This window comes from Ostrinia furnacalis, unplaced genomic scaffold (genome assembly GCF_004193835.3).
Source record: "Ostrinia furnacalis isolate ACB-3 unplaced genomic scaffold, ASM419383v2 OfSCF2235, whole genome shotgun sequence".
Taxonomy (NCBI): domain Eukaryota; kingdom Metazoa; phylum Arthropoda; class Insecta; order Lepidoptera; family Crambidae; genus Ostrinia; species Ostrinia furnacalis.
In genome coordinates this window covers 47,590-62,015 of record NW_021132474.1, presented here as the reverse complement: position 1 = coordinate 62,015, position 14,426 = coordinate 47,590, and the positions used below count along the sequence as shown (strand labels likewise).

Sequence of the window (14,426 nt, the reverse complement as noted above, 5' to 3'; positions counted from 1 at the left end):
ACACACACACAACACACACACACACACACACACACACACACACACACACACACACACACACACACACACACACACACACACACACACATTACACACACTACCTCAGTTACTTTTTGTTTAGTCTAAGTTAAAAATATTCTAATTATCTTAAGAGTTTAAAATAAAATAAAAAATAAAATAAGCCTTTATTGCTGTTAATTTTTTTAACTTATTTCACTATACATAATATTACAAATTATAACTAGAGATAAGAAAAAAATTCATTTAAACTAAAATAGTATTTTCGGCATTCTTAAGAGTTTAATAACTGTTAATTGCCATGTACCGTGTGTCCTCACTATATTTTATCAACAATTGTTAACCTGTGTTACTTAAGGCTGCCGCGACACGACACAAGCACAGCTTAGTGCAGCAGCCGCTAGATAAACAGACTGTACATTTTTTTTGCTGGCAAATAAAATACTTTTTACTTTTTAAAATTTACAAAGTTAACTATAAATATTTATGCGAGCTAGGCAGTAACGCATCCCAAACATTTTTATCTTTTAAATAATCATTGACTTTATAGTAGCCCTTTTTCATTAACCTCGTAAGACCGAAGAGTAAATGGTGTCGACTTCTAAGTATCGCCGAATGTGCTTTCAGAAGAACGAATAATTTGAAGTAGTAAACGCCGAGCACTACGAGTAAAAAAATTTCTATGTTAGAGATTTTCTTTTGCATTCATATTTTCAGGGGCCCTATATAATAGTGCATAGAGCTTATTTTAGGTGAAAAATAATAAAAAAATGTTTTCTCTTATAAGAACATTCGGTATTACATACTTTAAAAAGGAAAAGTAAATAAATTGTATTTTATACTTTAAAGTAAAACAGAAATGTAACCTTCTTAATAAATTAATACTACATAAAGATACAATAACGATATTAATAAATGTAACTGAAAAGGAACAACGGTTTTTATTTTATTTAATGTTTCATAATTAGTACTTTTAAAAGTACTATCGGTTTTATAACATACACTAATGATAGGTTAAAATGTACAAGAAGTAAAGTGAATATTCATGTTAATTATAATATTTACTAAACTAAAAATCAGAACGTTCTCATGGTAAATTTTCTCAATCATATCATAATTTTAAAAGTCCAATACTCAATCCCATCTCAATAGAAAAAATATACAAAAATAAAACTTTCACCATCAAGACCGAATGTTCCTTGCAAAGAACTTTTATTTTCAAACGAAAAAAAATCTTACAAAACTACTTCAAATTGGGAAAAATATTTTTTTTGCTTGTTTAGCAGTATTTTAACTTAAATTATACTGGTCAGTTTTGCAATTAAACTACGTTTACGTGAAGAAAAAAAAATAATCACACATCATGTCTTCTTTGACGAACCACCTTGTCAAAGAAAAATGATAATTTGACAGTGACATTTTGTTTTTTTTATATTAATAAGTTCGGATACCTGATTTTGAATACTTTAGGCCATAGACTATCACTCTTTTCTTTCGATAGGCGCGAATTTTTGAACTTAAATTTATCGCTAAAGTTTTAGTTCCTCTGAAGGCACATCCGGCGATACTTCGAAATCACCTCCGAAAATGTCTCGGCGTTACCGACTACAAAGTTTCAGTTCCTTCTGAGGCACATCCGGGCTTACGAGGTTAAGGTACTTTTAATATGTGCTTTGAATTTATGAATGGTCAATGGGTAGTTCTACAACAGTTTGTGGTAATTTATTAAAGAATTTAATACATTTTCCCATAAATGAATTACCAATCTTATGCAGTCTGAATAGGCCAGTAGAATTAAACACAAAAATGAATTAAATCGGAAATAATTCCTACAAAAGATTTTATTGCTTTAATGGCTTCATTGATTGCCCATAAATACTCTCCTAGGTTTTCGACTTTTCGGCGTTTTTTCGGTTTTCCGGTTATACTGCGTAAAGGACTTACCCTATCGAAAAGTGGTCTTCATGACAGTTGAAGGGTACTTAATCCTGCATTGAATAAGACCAAATTCATTATGTTTTGGACAAACCGTTCACGTGCTTATCAACTTCATACACGTGAAAATAGTTTAAATACTATTTCCCGTGCTTGGAACATTTTTCTTTACTGCTTCGTCTCTACTAGTCGTAGAGTGATTGTATGTATCCTATAGCCTTTCTCAATTTATGGGCTATTCAACACAATAATAATTATTTAAATCAAACAACTAATTCCTGAGTTTAGCGCGGTCAAACAAACAAACAAAAAACTCTTCAGCGTTTTAATATGAACTTATTGTTGTTGATTTTTGGCGTCGAACCTTGGACCAGGCATACGGCTAAGCAATACAGTCGTACAGGAGGGTACAAGGAAGAGGGGCAGCCATAGTAGATAACAGAGTCGTTCAGGAGAGTGCAAGGAAGAGGTGCAGCAACCGCAGTTATGGATCGGCTGGGACGAACAAGGATAAGCGAATCCAACTCGCGAGCCTTGACAGGGATAAGCTGGTTAAGGCGGCCCTTTACAAGGCTTGGGAGCCTGCGGGTGACGAGCTATTGGACATAGAGAGGGTTATTAATTATACGTACATTTTCTACTTTGTCGAAGATAAGCACGAGAACGGTTTGTCCAAAACATATGAATTTGGTCTTATTCAATGCAGAATTAAGTGCCCTTTAACCGTCCTGAAGACCACTTTTTGATACGGTAAGTCCTTTACGCGGTATAACCGGAAAACCGAAAAAACGCCCCTTTCGGAGGCCCCCACCACTTAAGCACAACTCCGTCGAAGTCGAAAACCTAGTAGAGTCTTAATGGGCAACCAATGAAGCCATTAAAGCAATAAAATCTTTTGTAGGAATTATTTCCGATTCAAAATCTAATTCTACTGGCCTAGAAATTTGGAACGGCAAGTTTATTTTTGTTTCTTGTATTAAAGTTATGCAAATCGCTCTTTTTCGTGAATTGCTCTATATTTTTGCGAACATAATATAAAAGGTTTTCATAAATGAACTGTGAAACTACTGTCAGTATGTTAATTGATTTGGAGAACAGCCTAGGTGGCGAATTAGTGCAGTTTGCAGAGCTTCTGAAAACAGATTTCTTGACTTACTTGATCTTAAAACAGATGTGGCTACTCTTATTGACAGCAAGAAACAGGAGCCTCTGGAGCAGCAATTTTATAAACTTAATAAATAATTCTTTAGAATCGTGTTTTCCAAACTTAGAAATTGCCTTGCGCATTTACATGTCTCTCATGATCACTAACTGCAGTGGCAAACGTTCTTTTTCAACATTAAAACGTATTAAAAATTAATTAAGGAACACGATGGGACAAGAACGTCTTAATCATATTACTTTGTTGAATATACTCGTAGAGCATGATTTCCTTAAAGAAGTTGATATTGAAAGTGTTATCTCTAAATTTGCCCACATTAAATCAAGTTCATTTGTAGATAACAGTTTTGTTTCATTTAATACCCTAAACTTGAGAACCTAAAGCAAACCAAGGGCCCCTTGATAGAAATTTGCTACAGGCCCCGCGCTGGCTTAATCCGGCACTGGATTTAAAGTGAAAAATAGGTTAAGGTGCGGCGGAGGTGGCCCTTGGGCCACCCCTAAGCCGCCTATTTAGTTTTATACACACATAAATGACCTCATATTAATCACATTTACCAAATCATGCGGTAATTATTCATAATAACCGGCGATTATTCATAATTTTCACATTTATCACTTTGACCGTAACATATATACTTTAGAGACTGACAATGTTGTTCATACATGAAGCGGGCTGCTTCTGCGGGATTACTCTGAGAAACGTTATCCGAAGTTTCAAATGTTGCCGACCCTCTCACGCAAAGCGAGATGCTAGCATGAGCGACAGTGACAGATAGAGCCCAAACTTCGTAGTAGCCCTGCTGATGCTGATGTTCTGTGGTCACAGAACGCATCCAGTGTTGCAAATACCTCTATTCCAAGGCACACACAACTTCTCTAAACTTCATAATTAGTGTTCATTGTTAAATATTAAGATCTTATAATCTCTTATCACATTTCATTAATTGATTTTATGTTATGTATTTATTTTTATTATGAATATACATATTTATCACACATCAAATATTGTATCTTATATTACAATGTACTATTATAATTAATTCATCATAATGTTAACAAATTGGTGTTGTCTTCTTCCATCCGGGCGGTGTCGACGGGTAGCAAGTGCCAGAACGAATACTGTACTATCGCGTAAGACACTATTTTTACCCCACACACTAGCGCCCATTCTAGCAGCGAAACTAAATTACCACACTAAGGGCTCGATTCTGTGGTCGATTCTTGATTTAGGCACGTATTAAAAAAACAACGCTAAAACATCATTTATCTGTGGCTAAAGTATCAATCATACTTAGTCTTCTTCAATTCTGAAAACTAGATTCAAACTTTGATCGGTTTATAATATGTTTAAAAAATCATGGTTCTCAGAACCAAGTCGTTGGCTAAATAAAAGAAGAAGAACATGCTTCAAATTTAAAACCAATTACGGCATAAATCTATGACATACTCGAGAATAAAGCGAGTTGTGATTTTTTTTTCATATTATAATAGACCATAGATATCCGAAATATTTCAAGATCAATGATCAGGTCTAAATTAAGTTGAAATTTACTCAAATCACAGAATCGAACCCTAATAGTAAAAAAATATCTCCTCGTCCTACTTACAGTAAAGATCCAGACTTATTTGTATTAATACTAAATCAGCACGCAATGTACAGGATTAAATTTGATTTACTAACTACTATGTAAATACAAGTATTGACATTGGCACTCCTGAATAACACGAACGAATACTTAGATGAGTAGGCAATAGTTTGATTACCACACCCACAACGCACATTCAAAACAAAATTGTTGCGAACAGGCTGCAAAAATATTTGTTTTAATTAGGTAGATAGCTCTGTAGCATACTTATTTACTTTATTTTATTAGTGGTACATTATTATTATATTTAGTTTACACAGTATAATAATAGAAGAAACTTTATATGCATTTGTTTGTGTTGGACTTTATAACTTTTGTATTTACTTGTTTATTCGTGTTTTTAATTAATGTATAAATAGCCACGATAGCCGAACGGTGAAGGGATCGGCCGACTCGAGATCCGAGGAACGCGGGTTCAAATCCCACCGCCGCTCGACTATTGTGGTGAGCCCACTCGTAACGTAACACAAGCATATTTAGCTTACCACGAGGGGCTAACGGGACTATTGGTAATTTGTGCAATACAAATTACGAATAATCTTAAAAAAAAAATTATGTATGTGTAAAAAGTTACCTTGTTTTAGTCGTGAAGTAAATAATGTTTGAATTTTTTATTAACATGTGTCTTGGTTTCCTTGAAGCTATCTATTCTTCAGCGTTGTAAAAACGTATTTGTATTTGCAGGCCAAAACGCTTCACCCTGAAAGCGTACAAGCGTGGTTGGGTGTCGTGTCGTGACGGCGTGCTGCGCATACATTCGTCGCGCGACGCGGCGGCTAAAGGCGACTCGCCGTCGTACGCGGTTGAGCTGAGGGGTGCTGAGGTAAGTCATCATCATCATTTCTATTAGAAAAACGTTTGTTACTTGGTCAGAAATTCTACTGCTAAATCAATTTACCCGTTTACTTTTAAATCGGATTGAAAACGATATGGAACTCATCTATGACAACATTCACAACTAAAAACTTTATTTGATAGACCTTTAAGACATGTGACTGACTGCAAAAGGCTGCATGCAAAAGTAACCTTGATTCAAGTTGATGGTAAACGTATTTTTTTTTCTTATAATATCGATACCATCGTTTGTCTATGAGATATCGACTCGTGACCATTTTCTCTACCATAACGTTGCCCCTCCCATACTTTGCATTATACAAAACATAAAAAACTCACCAACAAATTGAGAGCCTCCTCCTTTTAATTCGGTTAAAAAGGCTGTCTCAGAATTAAATTATCAATAATCATCTTGTTTGGGAAGTTATACCATGATTTTCATTATTCCAGATCACCCCAGACGCACACCCGGCGTCCGGTCGCTACAGCATAAAACTTGAAGTCCCAGCTGACGACGCCATGCACGAAATGTGGCTCAAATGTGAAAACGTGAGTATACGCATAAATTGAGTCTAGTTTCGGTGTACTTTCGGTTGTAGTATCTAACAGTGACAGGGATACTACGAATCAGTGTTTATAGATTCGAATCTATCGGTCACTGTCACTCATGCTGGCATTTCGCTTAGCGGGTGAGGGATGGCAAAATTTGAAACTTCTAATAACGTTTTTCGGAGTAACCCCGCCGGTCTACCCCAAGAAGCCATGATGTGAATACTGAATGTCCATAAATTGGACAGGATCAATCTTACTTTAGCTGTTACCAGGAGGACCAATATGCCGAATTAACTTTAGTTATTTTCGGTTGGTTTACGAGAGCGATGTTTAATATATCTGACACTAGCCCGGTCTACCTCATGAAGCAGTGATATAAATGTACCTAATAGGCCTAAGATGCGCGCCGTGATAATTATCGATGCCATTTTATCGATTTTACGCCACATTTTGACGTCAAAAATCATCGATAAGATTTTAAATGGCACACATCCTTCCTCCTCATTCCATCCCGGCTGAAGAATTTAACATTTTATTGTTAACTTGCAGGAGGACCAATACGCAGAGTGGGTAGCCGCCTGCAGACTCGGTTCCCGAGGTCGTTCACTCGCCGACTCGTCCTTTGTGACCGAAGCCGCCGCCGTCAGAACTTTATTAGCTCTACAACGGCCACAACCAGGCGCGGCGTTGCACCAACAGAATGTGCCACATTTGGACCACTTGCAGCCTGAGAACTTCCTCGCGCCACGGTTCCTCAAGAAGCTGAAGGGAAAGGTGAGCTAAAATAGACATTATCGCAACGGGCTTAGGTCGCTAGAAGACCTTTGTGACCGAAGCCGCCACCGTCAGAACTTTATTAGCTCTACAACGGCCGCAACCAGGCGCGGCGTTGCACCAACAGAATGTGCCACATTTGGACCACTTGCAACCTGAGAATTTCCTCTCGCCACGGTTCCTCAAGAAGCTGAAGGGCAAGGTAAGCTAAAATAGACCTTATCGCAACGGGCTTAGGTCGCTAGAAGACCTTTGTGGCCAAAGACGCCGCCGTCAGAACTCTACTAGCCTACAACGGCCACAACCAGGCGCGGCGCTGCACCAACAGAATGTGCCACATTTGGACCACTTGCAGCCTGAGAACTTCCTCGCGCCACGGTTCCTTAAGAAGCTGAAGGGAAAGGTAAACTAAAATAGACCGTATACGGGCGTAGGCCGTCAGAACTTTATTAGCTCTGCAGCGACCGCAACCGGGCGCGGCGTTGCACCAACAGAATGTGCCACATTTGGACCACTTGCAGCCTGAGAACTTCCTCGCGCCACGGTTCCTTAAGAAGCTGAAGGGAAAGGTAAACTAAAATAGACCGTATACGGGCGTAGGCCGTCAGAACTTTATTAGCTCTGCAGCGACCGCAACCGGGCGCGGCGTTGCACCAACAGAATGTGCCACATTTGGACCACTTGCAGCCTGAGAACTTCCTCGCGCCACGGTTGCTTAAGAAGCTGAAGGGAAAGGTAAAGAAAAGTAGATCCTACTGCAACAGGTATAGAATGACCACTTCCTCGTGCCCTATTGTTATGAAGCTGAAGGAAAGTAGTTTTTTATGACCAAAACCGCCGTCAGGTTTAGACTAGCATTCATCTTTGCAATGGGGATACTGAAGGATTTTAAGCAAATCAACACTCGTACGAATTCGGCGTGTGGCATAACGCGTTTGCAAATTTCCAGTCACCATCAAATCTCTTACAAACCCTAATCAATTTTTTCTTTCTTTCACCCAGTTCACCCAACGCCTGCTCGAAAGCCACGCGAACGTCAAAGACCTGCCTCTCTTAGAAGCAAAACTGCAGTACATCAAGACCTGGCAGAACCTCCCAGACTACGGCCAGACGTTGTTCGTGGTCCGCTTCATGGGACACCGCAAGGATGAGATCATCAGCATCGCCAATAACAGAATTATGAGGCTGGATCCTAACACTGGAGACCATATTAAGACCTGGCGGTTTAGTACCATGAAGGTAAATAATAAATATTAATCGAATAATCTAAAATGAAAGTTTGAATTTGATTGTTGTATTAGAAAACACGAAGGATTTTATATGAAACTTGACAATTTAACTTTTATAGTACACTAGCTTTCTGCCAGCGGCTTCGCCCGCGTGGATTTTTTTCTGTCACTGAAAAACTTTATCGCACGCGTCCCTGTTTCAAAAATCGGGCTATCCTATGTCCTTTCCCGGGACTCAAACTATCTCTATGCCAAATTTCATTAAAATCGGTTCAGTGGTTTAGGCGTGAAAGAGAGACAGACAGACAGAGTTACTTTCGCATTTATAATATTAGTATAGATATGATTAACGTGAAAGTTAGTGATTGAGGTTTTGAATCTTTCACGCAAAAATTACTGAGCGGGTTTTTGATGAAACTTAAACAGGGTGTCCCAAAAAGTAGTGTCAAGCCGAAGCCCAGACTTAAAGCATAACTAGGGCTACCCGAATCACCGCTACTTTTGTTAGTTTTCGAGTTATGATTTTTTTTTACAACCAACAGTATAGTAGACAATTTCAACTTACCAATGGGTTTTTGAAGTTCTCGCGTCTTAGTTATAATATTTTCATTCTTTCAGGCATGGAACGTGAATTGGGAGATCAAACACATGATGGTCCAGTTTGAAGAAGGCAACATCATATTCTCGGTCCAATCAGCGGACTGCAAAGTGGTCCACGAGTTTATTGGAGGTTACATCTTCTTGTCTATGCGATCCAAGGACGCCAACCAAACGTTGGATCAAGAGTCATTCCACAAACTCACTGGCGGTTGGACGTAAGAAATTGATTGTGGCTGCAAGGAATCGGCGAAGTACAATATTGACTTGAGATTGGCTATCTCGAAGTTGGGAGAAAACTAAAATACTGTGAGCCAAAACGGTGAATATACTAGACACGTTTCTATTGAGAATTTTCTTGTACACAGACCTTTTAATCTCACTGACTAAAATTCCTATTTTCACGTGAAATAAATGTGTGTATTTGTGTGAGATCGCAAAGATGTTTGTTTGTCTTTTTTATACAAATACATACGAAGAATTGTAACAATAAAATTTAAATGACGAGGCTTATGATATGTGCCTTGCACACGTTTATAATCTCTAATAAATTAAATTGAATAAACAATGACGTAACAAAGATAAAGTAACGCGTATTTTTGTACCAAGAAACTTATGGATAAATTCATTTACTGACTTCATTTACTTAGATTTTAATGTAGCGCTTCCATATTTATGTATTTAGCAAACTTAAATATGCCAAATATCACTGATGCAGATTTTATTTCGTACATATTTTTACATCACTATTTGATAAAGCAAAATTAGAAAAATAAATACCTATGTTTTCATTATAGTAATATAGATAAGAATTAAGTTATAATGATTATTGTTAATTAATTTAATTTTATGTATAACAAATATATATTTCAAACATAGTGCCATTGAGTAACGATATAATTATTGCACATGTGTTTTGGTGCTTTTATGAAATATATAAATTTCTAGAGTATAAGGAATGCGAGTGGCCTTAACTTTTATGAAGATTATTGTCAGATTTTAATTTTGATATTTTGTAAATAAATTATTTTATTTCACAAATGCTATGCATGTTAGGATTATTACAGAGTTAACAAACGACTATAATTCATTTCGCTTCTAAAATTATGTTTATTTTAACGTAGTTTCAAAGATTTAATTTTATTTTGGTGGACCCTAGTCTCATTGAGATCGCGCATATAATGCTGTCACGGTAAATGTAGAAAATACGAGTATTAACAAATTTGCCTTATTTTACTGTAGGTCTATTGTACAAATTGTATGTACACATAATAAATTTAGTGTCTGTTTGTAAATGAATGTCAGAATAAATGTAAATGAATAACAAATTAAACAATCCTTTTATTTTACTTTACATCCACAGATAAAATGATGAGATATTAAAAAGGGTTTAAAATGAGGAAAACTTAAGTTTATAGATAGTTAAAAATGAGGTGAATTTATTTAAGATTTAGATAGAACTACAGGTAAATTGCTTGGTTCATTCAAAATGTCTGTCAATACTGCTGACTATACAGGAGTAAAAAAAGGAATAAAATCTCCCGATTTAAAATTTTATGCAAAAGTAGAATACTGATTTAGGTAGCGTATATGATACTGAACATGCGGTAGACTTATCGGTGGCATATTCAAGACTAAAGAGCAGGAACCAGCTACGTCATTCACTTTCATCGCTGTATCTGTCTGGGACCACATCACCTTGGGTCCGTCTGCAGAGCCGGTGTACTCCTCTACGGCCAACACATCTGCCTGCCCACATGTAGTCCACATTGTAAAAACTAGGAGGCGATTGCCTGAAAATAAAATAACATCTTAAATTAGAGCAATAACAGATTATCTTAACAGTAAATATTAATTTCGTCTAGGTGTTTATTTTTAAGTGAGTTCATTTGATAAAAAGAACTGGATATTATAATAAGCTGGCAGAATTTCTCAGGTATTTTTTTATGCATAACAAGGCAGGTATTTGACCACAATATTTGGCACCTGGTGTTAATGTGCTAGACAAACACTTACCTAAGTTGCAAATGTTAGCAGGAGGATTCGCAAACTGTGTTATCAATTCTAAACTGGAGTCTACATCAGGCCTAAACCTGTTCAGGTGGTTGAAATAATTTTGGGTACAATAAATATAATCTTTGAACGATATCATACAGTTTATCCTGATATCTGTTTGTATCACTCTGAACCATCTATCTGATAGTCCGGTCTCCTCATATCTGTATATGTTTTTGTGGCCTGCTGCGTACGCCGTGTTTTTATGCGCACATACAGCAGGGCTCTGAATTGCATCTGGTAATTTTGCAATTTTTCTGTAACTCCTCCGATTCAAATCATAAATAATTCCTGTATCCAAAACTACCCTGCAAATTACATAAAATGTAAATATAGCAGATATATTAACAGAGTTATTAACACAAACATTACTTTCGACCTAAATAAAGGACTAACCTAAACCCACCTACTCCTCCAACAATGAATAATGAATCGTCAACCACTGCGACTCCTCCATGCCTTCTGGGTGGCAACTCAACTCCATGTTTGGTCCACTCCATCCGCAATGTATCATACACTTTCACAGCTTTCATGAACATTCCAGTTCCTCTACCGTGCTCCCCGCATACCACCACCAGCTTGTTTGGACCCCAGGCAACAACATTCCAACCCCACAAATTCTTCTCCGCCACCTCAATCCACTTCTCAAAGCCCTTTTCTTCAGTGTAAGTATACATACAATGTGGTGCAATTTCTGGTTTTGAGTCTTTTACTAACATTATGGGAACTGCCGGTGTGTAAAAATGTTGCCTGGGCCTACTCTCTTTTACTAATGATAACACCTCATTGTAAACTCTTTCTGAATACATTTCAAGTAGGTAAGACTTCTGCTCCGTTACAATCGGTGGTGACAATTCAAGGTCTCTACATGACAACTCATATAAACAGTCTACTACTTTATTACCAAGGCTATTAGCGTAATCTGTGGCAAGAGTTGCCATTTCTTCTATTTCAGCTGTAGTCAGTCTTGTCATGTCTAAGCAACATAGTACAATCATTAAAGCGTCAGCCCCAGTCTCATTGCTTATAATCCATTTTAAACCAAATTTAAAAACATCTAATTCATTCCGTGCGTCTAGATATGGGTGCGATAGGTACCAATATAGTTTTTGAATTGACGGAACGTAATCTGGCTTCATTGCTTTAAATGAGAGCAGACCAAATGCAGCAGAAAGCTGTTCCAGCTTTGCATAAGATGAGCGTTCTGCTATCATCATAGTTTCCATCCAATTGGATATTGATAATTGAATATCTAAGCAGTATTCTATTTGTTTTATTAGCTCCGTAATTTGTAAGAAATTCGCTGCAACGGCTAGCTCACCAACAGTTGTCAGAGAATGCTCTGAGAGATCTATTAAACCAATTTCCATGTATTTCAATATTAATTTCATAGACTCAGCATCAACCACCTGTACAGAAAACAGAATAATTAGCCACGTATTAATATTGAACAGTCGGCTTATAAAACTTTTAAATACTTTCTAATCTTACATGAAGGTAGGTAGATAGTTGGGAAGTGAATACTGCCAATTTTTATTGCTTCTTTATTTTATGAATGCTTTATAAAGTAAATATTTCAGTACTTACATCGATACTAATTTCTTGTTTCTCTTTTTCAACGTAGTTCCCGCTAAACATAGCGCGAAAATAATCACTGTGTTCACAAAGAACATTTTTCTTTACCTTGAATAATTGATTATCTATATTTAAAAACACTTCTTCCTCTAAATTCATTGTTTTTTATAAACAAAACTTAAGCAAATACACAGCTATTGTTGTCGAATTATTTAATAAATAGAAAATAATTTCCACAATGCGAAAATCACCTGCTTTTTTTGCCGACAATTTTCAAATCAAATGTCAAAACAAAAAAGTTTTTTTTTTTTTTTTTTTTTTTTTTTTTTTTTTTTCGTAGGTGTAGATATTGTATAGAAGGGGGCTAAGAACCGAGCCCTGTGGTAAACCTCTCCATACAGAGCGATCAGTATCTACAAATGGTAACCTAATGCGACGATCCGATAATATGTTAATTATGAAATTACTAAAAATTTGTGGTACGTTTAATTTATCAAGTTTCGTTTTTAGAATCGGTAAAATAACGTTATCGTATGCTGAATGGATATCAAGAAAAGCGGCTAATAATGACTCATTCTCAGACAAGGATAATCTAACATCTGAAATAAGTAAACTTAAACTATCAATAGTACTTCTAGCCTTCCTGAATCCATATTGACTACCAGCCAAGTATTTATTACTTTCAATATACCACTCCAATCTATTTTTAACCAGATGTTCCGCAAGCTTGATTAAAACCGATGACAGCGCAATAGGCCGGTAGGAAGATGCATCGGAACGATTTTTACCCGGTTTTAAAAATGGCAACACTAGTTGACATTTCCAAGATGGGGGAATATTACCCATATTACCTGTCATCATAATGGAATTGATTATTTGTAAATAATACTCAAGAATATCGTCATTGACATTGGAGAAAAATGAATATGGTATGTTGTCTAGCCCAGGAGCGGAGTCATGTGTGTTATTGACAATGGCTTTAAGCTCATGTACAGAGAAAGGTGAGGTTAGGCCAGTAGATTCTGGTGATTCTGGGCGGTTAAGCCAGTAGGAAGGACACTGAATCAACTCCTGAGCTACCCATGGAGGTGCCAATTTATCCAAAAAATCATTGACTAAGGTTTCGGGAATACTACTGTTACTATTTTCAGAAAAAGCAGATCTAAATCTCCTGATGGAACTCCACACAACAGTGGATGGAGTGTTTGGAGAGACAGAAGTACAAAATTTTCTCCAACTCTCAAATTTTTTATTCTTGAACAGTTTACGAGTATCCGCAATAGCTTTAGATAATAATTGGAAATTTGTATCAGACATGTCATTTCTATAATTTTTCTCTGCTATTTTCCTTTGCCTAACAGCCTCCGTACATGCACTGTCCCACCATGGGGGTGAAGGGATTTTACGTGGCGAATTATTTTTAATTGGAAAGACTTCTTTGGCAGCCTCTGTTAAAGCGTACGCTAGAGCATCAGCACAAGCTATTTCGTTACCAGGACTGAAATTTGGGAGGGAAGAAATCCTATTTATTACACTGCTTCTATACTTAGTCCAAAGATCACTATCATGACTATTGGGTAACTTAAAGGGAGATCTAGATATTTGTTTGGAAGCTGAAACTTTAAAATTAGGGAAATAAATGACTATGGGGTAGTGATCACTGCCAAAAGATGACAATAAAACCTCCCAAGTCAATAAAGGCGCAAGATTTGGTGTACATATAGATAGGTCTACTGCACTGCTACTTTGGTTGGGTTGTGAACGGCGAGTTGGAGTACCAGAATTTAATATAAAAAGGTTTTGAGAATCTAATACATCAGCTAGTTCCTCGCCATAACTATTAGTAACTGAACTTCCCCAGGACTGATGATGTGAGTTAAAGTCACCTAAAACTATGTAAGGTCTAGGTAACAGAGAAAAAATATTATTTAAGACACTGAAAATGTCAGATGAAGGATAGGGAATATATACAGATACAAAACATACATTATTTACACTTACAGCTACTATAGACATATTTACATTATGAGCAGGAAGAGAGATTGAG

At 36.7% G+C, this 14,426-nt stretch overlaps 2 protein-coding genes across 2 annotated transcripts in view; one reads left to right on the top strand and one right to left on the bottom strand.

Moving 5' to 3' along the window:
* Positions 1 to 10,077, top strand: part of LOC114354855 (unc-112-related protein) — a gene marked incomplete at its 5' end in the record, with an annotated part of 27,898 nt that extends 17,821 nt beyond the window's left edge. The window contains 5 exons of the mRNA XM_028307426.1: positions 5,448 to 5,586; positions 6,048 to 6,146; positions 6,699 to 6,923; positions 7,926 to 8,162; positions 8,771 to 10,077. Coding sequence (XP_028163227.1) covers positions 5,448 to 5,586; positions 6,048 to 6,146; positions 6,699 to 6,923; positions 7,926 to 8,162; positions 8,771 to 8,971 — 901 coding nt within the window. The remainder of the gene's footprint in view (positions 1 to 5,447; positions 5,587 to 6,047; positions 6,147 to 6,698; positions 6,924 to 7,925; positions 8,163 to 8,770) is intronic.
* An 86-nt stretch (positions 10,078 to 10,163) lies between these two features.
* LOC114354851 (kelch-like protein 6) lies at positions 10,164 to 12,649 on the bottom strand. Its single transcript, XM_028307422.1, has 4 exons — positions 12,392 to 12,649; positions 11,201 to 12,213; positions 10,766 to 11,112; positions 10,164 to 10,542 (listed from the first exon to the last, which is right to left on the bottom strand). The coding sequence occupies exons 1-4, from the start codon at positions 12,536 to 12,538 to the stop codon at positions 10,304 to 10,306; spliced, it is 1,746 nt and encodes a 581-aa protein (XP_028163223.1). The 5' UTR covers positions 12,539 to 12,649; the 3' UTR covers positions 10,164 to 10,303.
* Between the last annotated feature and the right edge of the window lie 1,777 nt (positions 12,650 to 14,426).